This window comes from Biomphalaria glabrata, chromosome 8 (genome assembly GCF_947242115.1).
Source record: "Biomphalaria glabrata chromosome 8, xgBioGlab47.1, whole genome shotgun sequence".
Lineage (NCBI taxonomy): Eukaryota > Metazoa > Mollusca > Gastropoda > Planorbidae > Biomphalaria > Biomphalaria glabrata.
In genome coordinates this window covers 43,024,699-43,046,796 of record NC_074718.1, presented here as the reverse complement: position 1 = coordinate 43,046,796, position 22,098 = coordinate 43,024,699, and the positions used below count along the sequence as shown (strand labels likewise).

Genomic DNA, 22,098 nt, shown 5'->3' with positions numbered 1-22,098 from the left:
TAATTCGAAAAAAAAAAGCGACAACTTTAGTTTTTGATTCTATTTCCGCTTTTTCATTGGTCGCGAACCAAAACAAAGTCACGGGACAATGTAGAGATTTTAGATCTAGATTATGTTTCATTTAGGCCAGTAGAGTGGCTGCTATCACGACAGTTCCCTGTGGCTTTGCCTAATAATATAAACAAGGATCTGAATTGCGATTTTTTTCACTTGTCTGACTCTGAATCAAGACCTGCAAATTATTAATTTTCTAATCCCCAATCCAACATGAAGGAACTTATTTACATTTGTTTACTGGTCATGATTTGCGAAGTGAGGAAAGTGCATGCACAGGTAATATTAATAGATTCTAGATCTAATTAGAGCTAATTATTTAAACTCTAATATTTAATAATAGTATAATAGTAATTTAAGTAATTAGATCTAGATCTCTAGGATCTGGTAATAACTTTATTATAACGATAAATAATAATATTATAATATTTATTAATATACTCTTCGTATACATCTACTTCTCATATAGATTCTAGATCTAGATACTGATATAGAATCTAGCCCTAATAATAATTCCTAATTAGACTAATTAGTAATTATCTTTATGATAGTTTATGATTTATCTTATTATATTAATAATATAATACATATTATCAGATCTTAGATTAAAATCTAATAGTTTTTTTTTAAATTATACTTTTGTAGGAATCATATCATCTGTCATTATGTTAGTGTTACTGTTGTTATTCAACTTTAACTTTTTCACTTGTTCATGTTCTACTAGACTCTAGTAGTCTCGTAGTACTAGATCTAGATCTCTACTCTAGTTTAATATATATATAATATATTATATACTATTATAATTATATAGATCTAGTAATTTACAATTTCTTTGATTCAGAAGATTAAAGATGTGTGCAGTGTTTTACCTGACTATAGTATATCATCTAGTATATATATATGCAAACCCAGTTGTGACTTGCATGTTTTTCTGTATCTCATGCAGACAAAGCTGTTATCTGCTGGGTGTCTATTTTTTCTTTTCATCTTCTGAACATGTCTTTAATAAGGGCTTTTTTGGGGTCTCAAATGTGTGTCCTGCAGCCTTTGTGAGAGCTCTCCTTCTACTGTCTCTTTCAGAGACCATCTGCTGTCAGCTACTTTCCTCTTTGCCAGTGAGGGCGATATGGCGCCGGAGGGCTGAGTTAACCTTTAAACTCCTCTGTTACACTGCCCTCCTTTAAGCTCGCCAAAGAAGATCGCCTGCGGTCGGCCCAGGGCAGTTGTCGAATGGTAATTAGTGCTTCCATATTGTCCACACTCACCTCCAGCAGAACATAGCTATTTTTTAATGTAATCTTGCCATTATGTAGTGAAGGCACCTTTGATTGAAGCGTTCAAGGACCCTGTCACAGCCTCAATAAGGCAGTGACATATGTCATTAAAACAGTGTCCAGAAAACACATAAAGAAACCTTTGATCCAAGAGAGGAACTGAAATTTAAAAGGCAGTTACTATTTAAGCTCAGTTGAGAGCAGATGTATCAGATGTCAATGGAATTCATTATAGCTTATACTCTAAAATATTTTTCATACTATGGATTACTTGTATCATGTGTCACTACTAATTCATATTTGATTGTTGTGATTATTGTGAACTCCTTACTGGGATTATACTTGACACATAATGTACTACTAATACTTCTTTCAATACCTCAAAGTGACGCCAGAGATGAATTAACCACAAAAATATAACTTTAATAAAAGTAATCGGGGTATCTGTAGCTGAATACAACGCATCAACTGTTAATTAAATGAATATACACATAACTATGAAAACTGACTTCGATATTACTCATATCGTACGACTAGGCTCCATAACCCAGACCTCAGCCAACAACAATAACAAAACTGAAGTGCTGTCACTCTGTCCCAACCAATGAACCAATAGTAAAAAATAATAAATAAACATAGAATTCTTTAAGTCTTACAACCAAGGTTCTATGACGTGCCGTTTACAATGTTATATACAAAACATAATCACCACACTGTTCTTCTTATTAAAATTATTGTCTGCTGACATAACTGTGTCCAGTGTATTTAAATCTTTGTTATGGTCTTAAGTTCGACTCAAACTTCATTCAAGTACATAAAACAATACATCTTTAGGAACCACACTAACACCCTGTGATAGTAAGCCTGTTTGTTTTGCGTGGCTACTAGTTTATTGTGTGTGACTGTGTATGAAATGACCAGTTGGCCTTTATTGTACATGGATGAGTGAACAGCAAAGAAAGTGTGTAAGTCAGGACTGTGTAATTACACACCCTATATAATAGGGGAGGTTACAGACCCATAAATGGCTTCAATAGAGCACCCTGGTCTCAGAGCCATACATTCACTTTCTATAAGACAATTACTTAGAGACTTTATTAGTTAAAATTAGATTTTCAGATCTCAAATTCTAGTCTAGATACAAATCTGTAATAGTATAATAATAATATTGATCCAAGTATATTAATAATATATTTTAAATAATATTCTTAGAATTTAGATTGACTTGTAATGTAATGGAAATGTAAATTTGTCATTAATAATCATGACATTTTTCCTAATAAAAGTATGTAATCCTCTAAACATCTATGCTAGCCCTAGAAGGCATCTTGATAGGTAATTAAAAAAGTAATCTCATTTCAATGGAAAAGTAGGCTTATAAATAATGTAACGTGAATTCTGAAAGGTTAGCCATTGCTGATGATGAAGCACATTTCCTTCATTCTGTGTCTGGGGCGCTGGGATTAGCAACACAGTTCTCCTTTAGTACATGTAGTTATTGTAGCCTTCTATTTTCTTTTATTTGGGGTATGCCTTAGTAGTGGGTCTATCTATATATAGTTAGTGTTGTATCTTACACTATTCTATACTATGAAATGCTCTTTACAGAGAAAAAAATTTAAAAGGAGCAGACTACGGCAGAGCATTTCAGACTTAGACTTAGAATAGGTCCTCCCACGCCGTTCAGCGCATTTGGCGGCAAGCTGTCTCCATAAAGATCTGTCATTGGCAATGTTTGAAGCCTCCTCCCACCTGGTGTCCACTGTTCTGAGGTCCTCCATGAAGGTGTGTCGCCAAGTAATACGAGGACGTCCCTGTTTGCGCTTTCCTTGTATTGGCTTCCATGTTATCACAACTCTTGGTGTGCATTTCAGACCAGCCATTAAAAAAAATATTTAAATCCTGACCTGAATCCTGAAGAAATTTTACTTTAGAGATCAGCTTTGCAAGTAAAACACTGACAGATATTGCTGGATATATGACATACAATCCATGATGGATAGAATGATCTTTATGTTATTAATGGATACAATAATGCCTAGTTGTGTGGTATGTGCCTCAGACTGTTGTCATGATGCTCATGGGTTTCAACTCTGCCTGCCACCATGCCCTGCAATCCTGCAGGGGGTTTTAAGCTAGAATGTAATCATCTTCACTTTCTAAAAACAGCAATAGTTTGTTTGTTTCAGATGTTCCTTCAGATTTGAAGATAATTACATCATAGCTCAAACCTCCTGCTGGACATCAGGGGATGGCGCCGGGGCAGGGTTTGAACCTGGAACCATCAAGATTGACAGTCCAGACAGAGGACATATCACATGACCAGGCAGCCATTCAAAACATCTTAAAGCTGTTACAAGTGAAGTCTCTTTAATCTAGGTCAATTATAAAATTAATACATCATTAATTCATAGGTGCAAAAAGATATCCTGCTGCATTCATTGGGCAGATGATGTAAAGCTCATCTACTTCTATGGCTGACAGTTAGCAAGGGTGCCATGTGGCCACTAAGCTCCATTTAGAGTTGGATGGGCTCAACTGAAATATAATTGAAGATCTTTACATTCGAATTAATCTGTGGCCAATCATCATAAATCATTTTTATGAAATTAAAATTTTTTCAGAATTATATTGTATTAGTGAACCACTGTCTGATATGTACTTGTTAACACATCACACTGTGTAGTTAAAAAGTAATATTGTTGGGTTTTATTTCGCTTTTACAGAGTGTGAATGTGACTTGCCAGAAAGGACAGTATCCACCTGATCCAAAGTAAGTATTTGTTCCTCATGTCTTAGGATCATTTTCTCATTCCTGGCCACACCGTAACTTTTTATCAACATACTACAATCATACTGATACAGTACCAGTAAGCATATATTGGCCTGGGGTGTAATAAGAATGCCATGAGCTAACAACTATCAGTAAAAGTTACCTGAAATTAAAAAATTAGGAAACCTTATAATATATATAATCCTGTGTAGCATATATTACTACACTGGTAATGAAATGACAGACATAATTTTTTCATTTTCTAGATGCATAACATCCAATAAGATATTTAGATTTTATAAAATGTAGAATAATCTCAAAACTATTGTGTTTACATTAAAAAAATACATAAACAATAAATAACAGGGAAAGTAATTTAGCTCCCTTTATTATGTGAGTTTATTAAGAAAAAATGGTTGATTCTTTTAGTCCATGTTTATTGTTTTCTTGTTTGAATTGTGAGGCTAAGCTGCATTACCTCCCCTTCCTCCTGCAACTATACACAGCTAGGCCAATATTTGAGATGTATTGTTGATAAACTTTTGCTATAAATAATTTGAGAATTATTGCATTTAGGCCAAGAATTTTTACTAGTTGATATAACTGATAAGCATGATAATTGGCCTAATCAACTTAATTATTTTGTTATTATTTATTTACTATCTTGAACAAGTGATTACTTTTTTTGTGTAACTGTAGTGTCGTCAGCACTGATAGCATTGACCAGTTGGCAGCATAAGTGTTTTAACATTTTTTTGTGTGTGCCTGTTTATTGAACTCAACAATTTTAATGGTCTTATCAAGACATATCTCAACTTCTTTCTTGTTTTCATGATCAGAATCACTGAATGTGATTTCAAACTTTTGTCAGGAGATTTAAAAAGAAAAAAAAAATACTTTTGTATATTGCATATTTCATGCTATAAGCATGCTTTAGTGCACTCAGGTCTAATCTCTTTTGAGTCAGGATTCAAGCTGGAGCCCCCTTTGATAGCTAGTGAAGCAGTTGATGTATCATATTCCACCAGATATTTGAAACTCTTGAAGGGTTTTTAATTGATTTTAATTCACAATTATATTTTCAATAGTGAAATAATTCACCTGTTTCCTAACCTCTAAATCTTGTAATTGCTGGTACACAAGCAACAAAAGTTTATTTTCACTGAAACTTTCAAATATTTTTTTTTTACCTAGAACAAAAGTTGGCACTTTTGTCATCAACCTAGATTTACCTCCAGAGAAACGATGGGCTGAACTTGGTGCAGCTAAAGGCCCACAGGTACAGACTTAACTTTCAGTTTCATTTTAATTTCTCATGTACCTCAAAAGGACCAAATTCTTAAACTTATTTCAACTCAGATTAAATGTTTTTTTGTTTTTTTTTGAAGTGATTTAAATGATTGTTTTTTCCTTCAGATTTTATATTTGATTGCTGGCTTCAAGGAGTTTGTAACTGACTGGGGTGCAGCAGGTCAAGCGCTAATTAATTTTGTTGATTCTAAAGGTGTAAGTCAAGAAATGTTATGTACTAGGAAACCATTATAGTCACAAGCTTATTAAATATTAAACTATTTCTTTGCAATTATGAAATCCACTTTTTTAGATCCTTGACACTCACTGAACACCATTAGTCTGAAAATGTCACACCAAATTAAAATTTTAATGGTCATTATTATTTCTGTGAATGCAGGGTAACCTGGATGACACTTTACCATATCCGTTTGCTGCTGAAATTAAAGGGCTCGCTAATGCTGTTGGCATGAATCTAGGTGAATTGAAATTATTAGTATATTTTTGCACTTGAAATTTTAGATTTTTAAATATTTTCTCTAGAATAGTTTTTCCTCAATGCTTTAATAATAATGTATTTATTTCTTCTTATTTTTACCTTTATACCGTTTTGTTTTAGAAATATTTTTTAAATTAAAATTAACTCACTTGTTGAAATAAAATAAATCTAAAAGGAAAGTTTCCTGATTAAGATCTTGCGTTTTATAGGGCAGAAGATGTAAAGGTAATCTGGACACCACAATGACCTACCGCCTTTACTTTCCCCCAACTAAGGTACCCATTAGAGCTGGGTGGACTCAGAGGTGCCCAAAGATCCCTAAAGTTAAAATCCCTGTTTTCACCATGATTTGAACCCGTGACCCTGGTTTGGATGTTAAGTACTTTTCAGCTCAGCCACAGTGCCTCCACTTGTTGAAATACTAATAAGATAATCCTCAGTATTCCTCAGATAATTGCTTAATAAATAGAACATCAATCCCCCCACCCCTCCCAATATCTTTGTTTTTCCAAGAGGAAGGTGTGCTACAGTACTTTGATCTAATCTCAGACTGCCAAAGAGATTTTTAATGTTCTTTTAGATGTAGATGTATATTATGATATGTTACCTTGAACTCTCACTTAGCACTTTACCTTTTTTTTTATCTAGGTGAAATGGTTCTATACAATCTCTTCTATGAGTTTTTCACCGTCTGCACTTCAATTGTTGCTGAAGATTCTCTCGGTAATTAGACTATATCTTAATACTTTTTATTGTTGCTGAGGATTCTCTTGGTAATTAGACTATATCTTAATACTTTTTATTGTTGCTTGTTGTTGTGTTTTCATATTTTACTGACTTTGCTTAAAGTTGATATTTTTCTTCTACAATATTTGGTTCTGCAAGTTTTGCACTTCAAACTACAAAAAAAGTCATTTATGTCATTTGAACTAAATAACTAAACAGACATTAAGCTACTGATCAATGCGCATTATTATATTGATTAGAATAAGAAGCAAAGTAAGATGGTCAAGAGTGCAAAAAAAGTTCAAAATCTTTCTTACAATTTAAATTGCATCCCTCATTGACTGGCTAATATTTTTTATTTTCTTAGGCATATATATTGAGCATTGTTGTTTTTTTCTGACCTAAAGAGTGATCTTGTATTAAAATTCCAGGGCAACTTTATCATGCTAGAAATTTGGACTTTGGTCTTTTCATTGGGTAAGTATTTTTTTAATAATTCAGTCATTTTGAAGCTCATTGTAAAGCCGCAATGTATTTCATGTAAGACTCAGAATTGTAAATTTTAGTCAAGATCAGCGCCTGGTATTAACCTAAATTTTGGTTCCTCATAAACAGAAATACATTAAACAAGAAAAACATGAAAAAAAAAACATGAAAAAAAAGAAGACGAAAAAAGCTGATATTAAGTGTAATTCAATCAAATAGTTTTGATCATCATGTAATTAAATTTGTAATTATGTTGACTAACAATAATCAATCTTTGCAATTAGAAATATTTTTAGCAACTTTTTTTTTAGCGCTATTTCATGCTTTTAGTTTTCTCAATGTGCTATGATCCTATCACTTATCTATACTAGTTGGGAAAAGCCAGGAAGGAGAAGGGGGTATCTGGATTATTGTTACCGTGATTGCTTTTTAAATGCATAAAAAAAAAGTAAGTTGTGCAACTTGAATTCATAATCACGGCTCAAGTCTCCTCAAGGGGACTAATTCTACTTATACCACTCCTCCTGTCAAGTACAATTTCTTTCCCCTGTTTGATACCAAACTAAATAATTAATCACCAGTAGTTAATTAACTGATTGGTTGAAATTTTTAAAAATTGATTCTTGTTTTGCCAGGTACGAGAAATAGTCGTGCTAAATTTCAACTTGATCTGAGATTGAGTGTGTTACTACGTCAGGTCGTCGCGAAGTGGGCGACTGCTGTCAATCAAAACAAGAACGGAGCGGTACAAAAACTCGTTCGTACCTTACTCGGTCAGACTCTATCACCGCCACTCATTGATCAGGGAACATGAAATGCACCAAGATACCTGTGTGTAGTCGCTGAATGAACTCTTTATGTCGTCTGTTGTATTTAAGTGTATTTTTCTGTTGTGTTGTCTTTATATGAGAAAAGAGTCCTTGTAATCACAACAAATTTCCGTAAGGATCAATAAAGCAGTCTTTGTCTTAGTCTTAGTCTTAAAATTTTTACCAGACTGACAGAGTGAGTTGATATATGTTTCATAAAAATTGGGACCCATTCCATGTGTCTAACTTAGTCAATGGGTTAATTCAAATGTATGTGCCTCTAGAAATAAATTATTTAACTGCTTCATTGATAAACTTTTGTAATGTTTAGGTGGGACATCAAAAATAAAACATGGGCCATTACCGAGAGATTACGTCCATTGATTGTCAATCTGGACTGGCAGAAGGGCGGCAAAACCGTTTTCAAGTCTGTCAACTTTGCTGGATATATTGGAATACTGACCGCTGTTAAGCCAGTAAGTCCATGTGGCTGAATATACATTGACTGGATATAATAATTTCTAGGTGCCTCAGAAAATATAATATAGTAAATCAGTTGATTGGTAATATTAGACCTATGAATATGAAATATTTTCTCTACTATATATTTCTACCATTTGACCTCAGAGAAGAGGGCAGTTGAGAATTTTCGGGTTAGTCATAATCGCAAAGAAATATATTATTTGTAAGCAAGTGTAGCAGCCCAAGTTTCACTATTCCTTTAGTACTAAAAAATAAAGATTCTTAGGACATTGTCTTTTGAATTTTCCCTAAGCATGAAACAAATGTTGCAAATCTTAAAATTGCCCCCCCAAAAAAACCCAACCAATTACTAGAGTGATTTATAACACTCTCTCTTCATTTTACTTGCATCTATATTGCTATTGTTATACCGTAGATATGCTGAGTCGGACAACTGAATTTCCATTGTTTGGACCAGCGGTTCTCAACCTTTTAAGGTCGGCGACCCCTTTCAGAATCCCCCACTCTTTCGCGACCCCCTAACACACACGCACACACAGCAATAGAAGAATAGACAAAAGCAATCTATATTTTCTATGGTCTTAGGCGACCCCTGGCAAATTGTCAATCGACCCCCAAGGGGGTCGCGACCCACAGGTTGAGAACCTCTGGTTTGGACCAATACAATCATCTTATCTCAAAAGACTTGCTATTTATGATTTGACATTTTTTCTTTGCCTTAACATTGTCTTATATTGTTTTGTTTTTTTCAGCAATTATTTACATTGTCCATGGATGAGCGCTTCAATCCAGATGGTGGATTTATTGGTGAATAAAGCAATTTACTTTTTGTTATTTATATAATTTAATATAATGCAACACTTGAACTTTGAGAGATGAAAGACCAATAACTAATGCTGTGTATTATTGTAAACAGGTATAATAAAATGGATCACTGGAAATCACAATGAGACTTGGATGAGTTTCTTGACTCGAGACGTGATGGAAAATGCCACAAGTTATGCCGAGGCCAGAACTAAGCTAGAGAAAACTGTTATGCTGGCTCCAGCTTATTTTATTCTGGGTGGAAATCAATCTGGACAGGTGGGAGACATTTTAGATTCTTGATTCTTTTATCACTGGGGTGTTTAAATACCATATCTTTGTTCATTAGGGTTGTGTTATCACCCGTGCCAGAGTATCTAATCTGGACAGGTGTGAGAAATTTCAAATTAGGCTTGAACATTTCTTAGTTCTTTTATCTCTGGGGCTAAAAGGTGGTCAACGTAACAGAGGCGCCCCACGGAAATGCTTGAAAGACCAGCTTAGGTGCCAACTTGCCTTAGCTGACATAGAGGAGAGCACCTGGTTGCATGCAGCATCAGAACGAGACAGCTGGAGGTCACTCACGAAGGCCGCGGGATACACATTTGAGACCAAAAGAAAATCCACTGCCGAGGACAGATGTAGACGGCGAAAAAGAAACTCTAAATCGACCACCTGCAGACAATAGTTATGCTTGCCCATGGTGTGGCAAAATATGTAGGTTATAGATGGGGCTGCGCAGCCACAGGAAATACTGCATTCCTCACTAATGTTCGGACTTGAAGACAAGCCTTATTATTATCACCCGTGTCAGAGAATGTAATCTGGACAGATGTGAGACATTTTAGATTAGGCTTGAACATTTCTTGATTCTTTTATCTCTGGGGTGTTTAACTATCATATTCTTGTTCTATAGGGCTGTGTTATCACCCGTGCCAGAGAATCTAATCTGGACACCTGGGAAATGCGCAATGCATCAGGCTGGTATATACTTGAAACAAATTATGATCATTGGGAGCCACCATTCTTCCTAGATGATCGCAGGACCCCTGCCCACAAGTGTATGGACCAAATGGGTCAAAAGGTCAGTAAATAGTATTTCTTGACAGACAAAAAAATAATTTTTCAGGTCAACGATTCATATATGTACTCTGTAATTTCAAAAGTTATTTTAACTCGCTCTGTAAAAGGAAGATGGCTAAATTAAGACTGCCGATGGGGTTTAAAAAAAACAAAAAACAGGTGGGAATAGAGTGCAACATTTCATAGCAGACATAAAAGTAAAAGTAATATGTTGTTGTTATGTTTTTATATGGCACATCAGTTGAGGTCATAGTCAAATAAAAAGATATCCCTCTTTTATGAAAATCTGTTGAACATGATAATATAAATGAGAGAAACTGATCAGCTATGTAACCTGTGGCAGAAAAACTTACGTTGCGATAGATTTTACTTTTGATTTTAAGAATTAGTTTAAATAAAAAAAAAAAAATTATGGCTTTTATATAGCGCTACTTTCATGCTTATAGGATGCTCAGAGCGCTTTGGTCCAATCTCAGTTGTTGACCAGTTGGGGAGGGGGATATCTAGGAGAAGGTTTTTCCGTGCTCCCTTTAGGCGCTCAGTAAACACAACTTTGCCCGAGTCGGGTGTCGAATCTTGAGCCCCCTTCATAGGTAGCCAAGCCGAGCCAAGTTCAAGTGCACTTGGCCTCTCGACCCCGCTTCCCACCAAGTTTTTAGTCTTTATGGGTATTTTTTAGTCTGCCCTGGCAGAATATTCCTAATACTGAATATCTTAATCTCAAAATTGGTTGTAAAATTCCTGTTTCTATTTTAGAATTAAAATAACAAAAAGAACAAAGAAAGTTGTATATAGAACTTGTGTTAGCTAATGGTATCTCTGTCGTGCTAATTTATCATAAGTTTATAATGTCTGTTTGTAGTTTGTTGAATGTATGTTTGCTGTCATTGGAAGTTTGATTAACAATCAGAAAAAAAAAATCAGCTTTATTTTTGTCTCTCTTGTGTTTCAGAATGCTGGTTTTTCTGGTATCTTCAATGTTCTTTCAACACAGCCAGTTTTAAACAAGGTACTGGGATCAAGTTTAAGTCTATCTCCCTTAGCATTCCTCTGTCCCATCCATTAAAGTTTGTCAGTAAATAAAAAATGTGGGTTTAATCATGTAGAGAACTAGGTAATAATTATTAAAGAAAAACACCTTTAATATAAAATATGTCCTTTTTTTTTTCATATATATATATATATGTATAAATTCAAAAAAAAATTTTTTTTAAAAGTATCATTACTCTTGGGGTTGTATTTTTAAGCTATCTTAAATTTCAAATCAATGAGATTTAAATAACAATACTTTTCATCGACTGTGCTTTTAAAAAAAGAGTAACACCTTTAGTAAAATCACTAAATTTAGAAAGCCTTCAGGACAGAAGACTCAAAAGTAAAGTAGCAATTATACATAAAACACTGAACCATAATCTTCAAATACAAAAACAAAATTTAATAAAATACTCAGAAAGACAAAAAGATAAAGGCACATCCCTCATCCCATATGCTAGGACAAATTTGTACAAATACTCCTTCTTCCCTAGTGCTATTAGAGCATGGAATGGGTTGCCTGAGCTAGCCAGGAAAACCAGTGACTTGGCGGAGTTTAGGTCATTGGTTAATATGCATGACTGAATGCATGACGCGTAGGACGTAATCATCTTCTTTTTTGAAGTAACATCTGTATTATATAAGATAAGATAAAAATAAACTTGAAACCATATATTTATGGAACAGAAATGAGCTCTACTCTTTTACATTGTTTCCAGTTGACTTAGCCTTCTTAGCATTTAACAATGCTGTTACACTTGTTGTATAATCCAAAAATCCTGTGACATCAGATTATTGTAATGTTACCATAAGCCTTTTTATAACATCTAGTTGAGACAAAGTATTACATTCATTATATTTTGCTAGTAGAAATCTTTAGATGTGATCCATTGTGGATTTAACTTGTTGGGTATATTGTGGCTGGTTCTGAATCTTTAAGGCTTAAATCCTACATTCCTCAATCAACAGCAACAACAACATTTTTCTAAATAATACCAGAATCAAAGTTCAGCCTTGCCTGGATAACAATTGATACTTAGTATTAGTCATTGTCATTGGTTGCTATAAGAAATAAGAACTCATTTTAACTCGAATAGTTATTCTTTTGCTTTCCTTAGAAAATTAGTATCCTTAAAATATCCATTAAAAAAAAAAACAATAACCTATTTGTGGTGCATTTAAAATGTTAGCTTTACTGTTTGTAAAATGTTTGACATGTTTCGGATGTTGGTTCAGATTTGAAGATAATTTACTTCCTGCTCCAAACCTCCTGCAGGATGACGGGGGATGGGATAGGGCAAGGTTTGAACCCCGGACCATCGATAAGTCCGAATGACAGTCTAGCATGCAAACTGCACAACCAGGCAGCCAGTAAATAATGAAAAGCCATATAATGTTACAGTAAATACCTAAACTAAATGCAATATATGGCGATGATTCTGACGATTAAGGATGAGTCCAATGTTTGACATGACTACTATTCTATACAATCTTACAGTAAATCACTAAATGATATATTATGTTTTGTGGTTGCTGTTTCTGTTGTGTGTGATATAGAAATGAGCAACTCTCTGTATTTACTTACAGCTGACAACCTATAGTGCACTGATGCAGGTGTCTACCGGGAATTTGGAAACATATATACAGACATGTCCAGACCCTTGCAGTCCCTGGTAGTCAATTTTGCAGCCGACATTTCAACCTGCACACAATTTATTGTTAACTAATCCAACAAATTTATTTGTTTTTTTTTATCTGACTTTAAAATTTCTCCATGAATTATTTGTCATCTGGTTTAACATTTAAAAAAAAAAAAAATATTTAAGATTTTAAAATAAAAAATTTATTTATTTAAAACTCGTTAAAAGACTAATTTGAAGAGCTTAATTTGTATTAGTTCATTTCACGTCCCTATTGAGATTATATCTCAGTGTCACTTGAATGTACACTTGTGGTATTTAGTATGTACCACTACTTTGATGTTTAACTTAATTCTGTTTATCTTGTGCCTCAATGACTGGCTAAAACCGGTATTTTCATTACAGTCCCTTTTTTTTTTTAAGAAAATATCATAGACATAGAAATATATAGACTGGCCATCAAGTTGGATCTTGTTTGCATATTTTTTAATGCTGTCTTTACCAATAATGTAAATGTCTTGGCTGTTTAAGAATCCCAAGTTGCTTATACTTATATGTGATAGACATCTTGTAGAAACTTTGTTTTATATAGGCTATGTTTATGAAAACAACAGTTGTTAAAACTTCTCAATAATTTATGTAGACTATGTTTAAACCCATTGTTAAACTTTGCTTTCCAATTTGCCTAAAAAAAAATATATGATAACACATAACATTTGACCTTGTGGATGTGAGTAGGTCTGTCGACCTAATGTTGAGAAATAGTTTAAAAACTTGGATTTAACATTTGTCTGATGTTTACAAGGAACAATCATTGTTTGTCTGTCATAATTTTTGTTATATGTTTGTTTTTGATCACCTGAAGTGCAATTAGATTTATATTTTTACAACACTAGGACATTCCTCTGACCACTAAGACTTTGTTGATATCCTCATGGTACATTTTGATCTCATTTTAATTGAACACTTGACCAGCAGGTCAGAATGAAAAATTACTTACTGAGAGATGGACTCTGTAAATGTGACACAATTTTGTTTCGTTTCCTCCTTGTAGTTTGTGTGTTTTACTAAATCAAGAGGGAATGATGGGAAGACATGAAACAAATGTGAAACCGCATGGCATCTTTTAATCCCATTCATTCACAAAGGTTTTAAATATTTAGTTTGTTGTAAATATAGAAAACTGAAAAGACACAATTCTTTTTATCTCTCTCTCTCTCTCTCTCACACACACTAACTCATTGAGTGCCATAGTAAAATAGAAAGTTTTTAAAATTCTTTTACTAATTTTTTTTTTTTTTTTTTAAAGTAACTTTTAAAAAAAAGTTTTTAAATTTCTAAATCGTTTATGATTTCAATATAAAAATTTGAAGAAAATTGTTTATTGTAATAAATTTTTATTAATTGGCGCTTAAATAAAATAAGATGCTAATTGAAGTAATATAATTAATTTGACATTGTATTTACCACTTCCTCTGACCCACCACATGGAGGGCATTTATATGGAAGGTTCTGTGTTAGAGAATTTTCAGAATGTTCTATGCAGGCTTTAAATATTTTTAAGGACAATTTTACAATGTCATCATCTTTAACCTGAGTGAATGTCTGACAATTCTGAGTGTTTGTGTGGGTAGTGTTGTTACTATGACTTGTGACAATCTTTTAAATTTTTTTTTAAATACTCACTACTTGATACTACATACAATTCAGGTATAACTAATTGCTTTTTTAAAAGTCTAATATTTAAGACTACGCCTAACGATGCCCTTTGTTATTTGTTTCTCATGTGATGTCTATCTATCAGACAAATGTTTTATTTTCTTGCTATTTATGTTTGGAATAAAAAAAAATGATAATGTTTGTATTTAGTTTGTTTTTCCTTCAGTTTTAGTTTTTTCCAACAGTAATCCACTCCCCACTTTCTTATGTCGCAGTGTAATATTTCCTTCACCTTGGTTAGAGCTCCTTTCACAGAAAAATGAAATAAAATAATCAACTTCAGAAATCTCAATAGCCATTTATTTACTTTCCAATTTACAAAATTTACATTAATTACACGTGAGATTTCAATAATATTTTATGCCTGAAGAATTTTGTCATTTGTTAAACAGTGGCTGTTGGTTGGCTTCCTGATATTACGGTGCTAGCTACCAATTCAATAGATTCGATTGAAACATTTTTTAAAAATCAAAGCAGTGTTCCTAGACATACTTGCAGCTGGGAAACATCTGAAAGTTAGGTTTCACGTTTTCCTTGTGATATTAATTATGATATAACATTTTAAACATTTTGATAGAATTTCATTAAAAAATTTTAATATGCTTAGCCGAAATGAAAAAATACTTGAAATATGTAAAGATTTATACTTTGGTTGTAGGTCTAAATAGAAATGCAACATTGAAATCTTTTTTTTAATAGTGAAAAATTATGAAGAAATAAAGTTGAGACTTTTTTAAAACGGGAAAAAAACAACAACCCCAAAATACAATATGATGTCCAAGTTTATTCAAGCTTGATGATAATGTTTCTTCATTATAATTTATATTCATTATTTCCCTTGATTTATCTTCATTATTTCCCTTGATTTATCTTCCTTTGCTGATGATGACTTAGCGATGTGCTTGTATTCTGAAGTGAACACTTTGACCGCACGTCTTTCTGATGGTGTTCAGTGTCTGGCTGAGACTTCGCTAGCTTTTCTTTTTTGCATCTGTTGTGTCTGAGACTTGTCCTGATGTCTTGGACAATGTCTTCACCAGCGACCGTATGGTCATTTTATTGTCTTTGGTTCTAGCTGTGGATGTCGACCTGCCCCTGGGCACGCTGAGGCTTCTCGTATGACCAGCTTCCGTTTTCGTGTCAACACTGTTTACCCTTCTTCCGGTCAACTTAGCGCCGGCACCACGAGGATTTCGTTGGTCATCTGGTTTCGTCAAGTTGTCCCTTTCATTCAAACGCCTTGCAACCTGTTTATGGACCACCTCGCTCCATTTGTACCGGGGCATTGAAGAGTTCGTCTCTAAAATGTTTTGGCGCTGCGGTAAAACAGTTACATCTTGGTTTCTTGTGGCGATAGTTTTTTTTAAGCTCATGCAAGTCGTCTGCTCCGCTTCCATCGTTCCCTGCATCCTTTTGCGCTTTCTCGCGCCAGAAGTAGTATCCTCAGGAGAACGAGAAACACTGCTGCATGGCCCCGAAGAACTTATTTTATCCATATCTTCACTCTTACGCATTCTTTTGGAGGATTTGTTGCTCTTTTTGGTGGAGGATCCCTTTAACAACGACGCTTGCCTTTGAAATGTTTTGTGAAGGTGTGGTCGGTGCAAAAAGGTGTGGTGTTTGTCCAGACATATTCGCTTTGTTTTGACACGCTTTAGGAGATTTTTTAATTCGCCGCAGGGCGTTTCCGGAACCGGTTCGTCGTCGGAATCTCCTTCGGAAATCAAACGATTAGAGGGCGAAGCCACGTGACGTTTTACACATTCATTATGTAGGCAAATAGTTGACGGCGTGCAGTTACAGCTTTGAGGTGGGTTCTCAAATAGGTGCACAATGGATCTGACAGGGCTCCCAGATGACGAAATTGGCCGATTTCTAGACTCGCTACGTTTTCTGGCGGCTTTTGGGGATTGTGGGAGGTTGACCTGAATTCCTAGTTCTCTGTGAGTGTTTCTGTTCACTTGGAGAGATTGGTTGTGCGCGGATTTACTGGCTCGTAGCCGAAGCATTTTCTTGGAGTCTGACAAGACCTTCATCATGGGAACTTTCCTTTTAGCATGCATCGAGCATCTAATGCAATCTCCCGAGTCCCGCAGCGCCACAGGTGGTCGGGAAGAACTGTTGTCCACTTCAGTGGCTTGTAAGTCCAGGTCACGCCTGAGAAAGTTAAAAAAAACAACTATTACTAGGCTTAGACAAATTATTCCAAAAACAATTAAATCCGTTTCATTAAGTTCATAGGTCATATTAGTTTATTTCACTGCCATTATATTAATGTCACATTTCTGTGTATAGTGTAATCAAAGTTTTATTGGTTTTATTGTTCACAAGAGAAATGTGTTCAAGTTATTTATAGGTCTATTTATTTAAAATATAACACGCCTACATCGGTTTAGTTGTACAAGCTGATTGGAGCTGCGAAATTACGCCCGAACCAACGAGTCAATTTTATGTGTGTCAAGGTCAGCCTTGTAGTTTGCGATTGGGTAAAGTGGGGGGGGGGATCATATTCTTAAAGCCTGGCCAAACGCTATCCTCCCACATTACTGAGGCCAACATAATGGTTTTCGCTTTCTTGTTATTTAAATTTCTTTTCTTTAACCCGTTTTAAACCGAGGCCTTTTGTCGTAGAAGGCCTCACCACTGATCTGTAACGTCAGGTCCTGTGGGCAGTGCAAACCGATAGCTTGTTGCCACGTCGTACAGACCTGTGGCGACTGGCTATTGGTTTAAGCTGCCCACATGTTGCGACGTGGCAGATTAGTGTTTAGGCCTTCTATGACGAAAGGTCTAGTTCAGAGGTTCTAAACCTGTGGGTCGCGATCCCCTTGGGGGTCGATTAACGATTTGCCAGGGGTCGCCAAAGACCATCGAAAAAGTTTGTTTTTGTCTATTCCTCTATTGCTGTGTGTGTGTGTACGGGGGGGGGGGGTCGCGGCAGAGTTAGGGATTGTAAAAGGGGGTCGCCGAGCTTAAAAGGTTGAGAACCGCTGGTCTAGTTTAAGCCAAGATTTGCCAATGCAGGCCAGCGTAATTTTTGCTCTTGGTATGTTTTTTGGTAGTGCATGGTTTCAGTTAAAACAAAATTGTTGTAGGACGTTTTAATCTTCTGTTTTGAAGTAACGTCTGAATTTTATAAGATAAGAGAAATGTTATCACAAATAAACTTACAATGCATCTCCAATGATGTCCCGGTCATCTGCGGAATAAAACATGGACATATTTCACACACAAACCTTTAAAATGAATTAAATTCACACACAACTATTTTGTTCTCATCTGCACTACAAAAGTAATCCTTAAACTACTTTCCGCGGGCGATATTCAGCACGTTCTTTCCGGCCCTTTAAGATTTTTGTCCACAGTACAAAATGTGGCCTCAGGGTTCCGTTGGATTTGACCATCTTAAAGCTGTGAGGCGGCCCGTGACATGTGTACCGTGTAGGATGAACAAGGTTGGTCACTACTTGAACAAAAAATACAGTTACTTTGTTACCCCCCCCCCCCCCAATCACCAAATAAAAGTTTCGTATTTTTTTAAAAGTAGTGATGACGTCTTTGTTGTGTATACCCCAGACATATTATATATACATATTTTTTTTTTACCGCATCTACCTTAAGTCCTTCTGGAGGCGCGGTGGCTGAGAGGCATAGCGCTTGGTGTCTGAACCGGGGGTCCCGGGTTCAAATTCTGGTGAAGACTGGGATTTTTCATTTCGGGATCGTTGGCGCCTCTGAGTCCACCCAGCTTTAATGGGTACCTAACATTAGTTGGGGAAAAGTAAAGGCGGTTGGTCGTAGTGCTGGCCACATGACACCCTCGTTAACCGTAGGCCACAAAAACAGATGACCTTTACATCATCTGCTCTATAGACCACAAGGTCTGAAAGGGGAACTTGACTTTTTTTTTACATGAGTCCTTCTGTAGCGTCCCAACTCCATGGCCATGATCCTCCTCTCTAATCCAGCGGTTAGAATCCATGAACATTAGGAAACTAAGAACTTAAAATGAAGCAGAGAATTTACACAAATAAAACGGAGAATTTTAATGTAACAAGCAACAGATTCGAACTAGGCCACTCTACCTAATGATTCGGTTGCCGACCACGTAGTCAATTGTCTTGTAGATGTTCCAACATCTCGAGTGACTGGATTCCAGCCGCCCTCCCGCGTGACCAAATCCCAGCGGCCATCTCGTGCGGCTAAATTCCACTCGACATCACGTCTGACCTGATCCCAGTAGACATCCCGAGTGACCGAGTTCCACTCTGGATGTGCGAAGGATTGCCAGTCTGACTGCGTGACGTTTGACTCTGTATCCCAGAAGACATTGCTCTTTTTTTTTTAAATTGCAGTAAATTAAAAAGAAAAAAAAAGATCAACATTACTTTTATGGAAGAATAAAAACATAAACATAAGATACATTTTCCCGCCAGATCTATTTCGTAAAAACGGAAGGATATAATCAAGTAAGTAAACAGGCTAATATAAAGTAAAGTTCCGCTTTGAGACCTCAAGAACTTGCAATCTATAGTGCAGATGGTGTCAAGGTCGAGCAACCGGCTCTACTCCCACCCCCCCCACCACCCCCCACCCCCACCCCCAACTTACGCCATTAGAGCTGAGGCGCCCTAAAGATCCTGAAATACAAGAAAGAAAGACATAGTAATGACAAAAAAAGGCGAATGTAATTTGTTAGTTCTGGAGAGTGAAAAGGGGCGGAAGTAGTTTCATATCCTTGACTTTGAGTTATGGACTGATGTGTGTCTTTTTTAGGGGAGAGAAAGGGTTAAACGAAACCATTACTGAGGAAGTCACGTGACTATTATATTTGACGACCTGTTGTAAACGTCTCTTAAAATTAAGTTTTTGTCTTATTAATTGATAACAACTGGAATACGAAAGAGAGAAGATGAGAGAGAGAGAGAAAGAGAGAAAGAGAGAAAAGTGACATAAGTATTGAAAGATGGCTGTCTGGTCGAGCTTTATGTCGTTCGGACTTCTCGATGGTCCCGGGTTCATACCCTGGCAGCTGCCATCGTTCTTCGGGAGTTTTGTACAAGGAAGTAGACTTCAACTCCGAAGGGAACATCCGAAGAATGCAAATCAAAAAAAATTTAATGCAAAGATAAAACGAGAGCGAGCGACAGAAAACAAAGAGGGAGAGGAAAGAGAGAGAGAGAGAGAGAGAGAGAGAAAGAGAGAGAAAGAGAGAGAGAGAAAGAGAGACAGAGAAAGAAAGAGATATTTATCTAAAAAAGGGATGACAATATAATGCACTTAATCTAGAATTTCGGAAAGAATCATTACTCCACTGCCCTATATAGAATAGATCTAGTGAAGTTCGTAGACACATCTAGCGCCACTCAATCTGTTTTAGTTAATAAAATTGTATGAATCTGATCAGAAACAAATTAGAGCTTGGTGGACTCAGAGGCGCCTTAAAGATCCCGTAAGTAAAATCCCAGTTTCACCAGAATTGGAGTCGATCCCAAGACTAACGGTTTGGAAGCCAAGAGATATACCATACAGCCACCGCGCCTCCGTAGTTCGTAAAGAATCCAATACATTATCTTATAGTCTTTCTGTTCCTTTTCTTAAATTTTCCTTTTTTTTTGGGGGGGGGGGGGGTGAGGGTGTGTGCATCCGCCCTTTGGATGTGCCGTGGAAACATTATACCAGACTGTTTTATAGCAATACTTTGCACTGCCTATGAACTCAGTAAGTCTTGGACTCGGAGCTTTGGCTCAAAACATTGACACAGTGGTACCCAACTTTGATCAGCGGTTCTCAACCTTTTATGCTCGGCGACCCCTTTTTACAATCACCCACTCTGACGCGACCCCCCCCCCCCACACACACATACAACAATAGAAGAATAGACAAAAACAATCCATATTTTCTATGGTCTTAGGCGAGCCCTGGCAAATCGTCAATCGACCCCCAAAGGGGTCGCGATCTACAGGTTGAGAACCCCTGTTGTAGATCCTGGGGACAATGTGCATTTCTTAAACGTTTTGTGTGTTAGAAGTTTCCAAGGACCGGATGTGACCCGCGTGCATAAAGAAACATCAACGCTATAGATATAGTTACAAAGAGATAACTGAAGCACCTGTCTCAAACGGCTGCTGATATCTTGGTAGATGTCATATATAAACTGCAACCTGGAAATATAAGGATTAAAAGCAAAAATGTTCAAAGTAGTGTTTAACTATAGAGACTCTCTTTAAGATCAAGTAGCCAATGGGGAAGAATTAGGCGACTTTCATCTTTTTCGGTTTTAAATATATTTTCCCCCTGCGCTCATTTTGCCATGCGCGCGCGGTGGCGGGGGAGTTAAGCGCTAGGCTTCCGAACCTCAGGTCCTAGTTTCGAATTTCGGCGAAGACTAGGGATTTTGAATTTCGGGATTTTTAGGAGACCCCTCTAATGTGTATTTGAGATGGGAAAAAAGCAAAGGCGATTTGTCGTTGTGCTGGCCACATGATACCCTGGTCGTTAACTGTAGGCCAAAGAAACATTATTAATTAACATCATCTGTTCTATAGATCAAAAGGTCTGAAAGGGGAGCTCTACTTTTATTAAATCTCAAACAAATTTCATTTGATTCAATGTTCTTTTTTTTTTCTTCACAAGTATCGGTCGTTCCCTCAAATATGAAAACTCTCCAACCAAACCTCCTGCAGGATGGTAGAGGATAGAAACAAAAAAGGCTACGAATTGAACTCAGGATCTTTTAGACGACAGTCCAAACCACACGACCACCCAACAACTAAATCAAAACGTATTTGAATGATTCCAAGTCGTCTGCTTGTATCAACACGTTAACCTGGTTTTGAAAACGAGGCTTAGGTAAAGTTAAATAATTTTTAAACTCAAAACAAATGAATGCGAACAAAATAGATCTACAAGCAGGGACACAGCGATATAAGTGAGAACATATTTTCTGGTTCAGTTTACATATAAATATCACACCTGTGCTATAGTCAGTATGAGGTCTTGTAACGAGGCGAATGACTAGAAACTAGATCTACATCTTATATTATCTAGCTCTTGTCTTGTTTTAGAAGATGCGGAGGTTCCTTACAGAACGTGAGATTAGTACGTCACAGTTCAAACCACGATGACCTGCTAATTATCTTTAAAAAAAAAACACAAGCTAAAAATCTATGGCCATATTACAAGATCTTCGGGACTTGCAAAGACCTTCCTTCAGGGAACAGTACCAGGAAAAAGAAAAAGAGGCAGACAGAGAAAGCGGTAGGAGAACATAAAAGAATGGACGGGCCTGTCATTGAAAGAGGCTCTAACTAAGGCAAAAGACAGAGAGGAATGGAGAAAGACGGTTGACAAATCTTGCATGGTGCCCGAACGGTCCAACAGACTAAGTGACAAGGTAAAGATAAGTCCAAACCTCAAGCAGGAC

The 22,098-nt window shown here is 36.1% G+C and overlaps 2 protein-coding genes across 2 annotated transcripts in view; one reads left to right on the top strand and one right to left on the bottom strand.

The window, feature by feature from the left end:
- Positions 1–28: 28 nt before the first annotated feature.
- LOC106058424 (acid ceramidase-like) lies at positions 29–14,813 on the top strand. Its single transcript, XM_013215855.2, has 13 exons — positions 29–333; positions 4,055–4,101; positions 5,296–5,380; positions 5,518–5,607; positions 5,792–5,870; positions 6,539–6,613; positions 7,048–7,093; positions 8,243–8,387; positions 9,147–9,201; positions 9,311–9,477; positions 10,115–10,282; positions 11,234–11,290; positions 12,901–14,813. The coding sequence occupies exons 1-13, from the start codon at positions 268–270 to the stop codon at positions 12,988–12,990; spliced, it is 1,170 nt and encodes a 389-aa protein (XP_013071309.2). The 5' UTR covers positions 29–267; the 3' UTR covers positions 12,991–14,813.
- A 625-nt stretch (positions 14,814–15,438) lies between these two features.
- LOC106058425 (uncharacterized) overlaps positions 15,439–22,098 on the bottom strand; it is a 7,710-nt gene continuing 1,050 nt past the window's right edge. Inside the window, exons 2-5 of the mRNA XM_056038145.1 lie at positions 20,785–20,836; positions 18,758–19,007; positions 17,844–17,871; positions 15,439–16,829 (exon numbers count right to left, since the gene is read on the bottom strand). Of these exons, the coding sequence (XP_055894120.1) occupies positions 15,644–16,829; positions 17,844–17,871; positions 18,758–19,007; positions 20,785–20,836 (1,516 nt within the window). The 3' untranslated portion in view covers positions 15,439–15,643. The remainder of the gene's footprint in view (positions 16,830–17,843; positions 17,872–18,757; positions 19,008–20,784; positions 20,837–22,098) is intronic.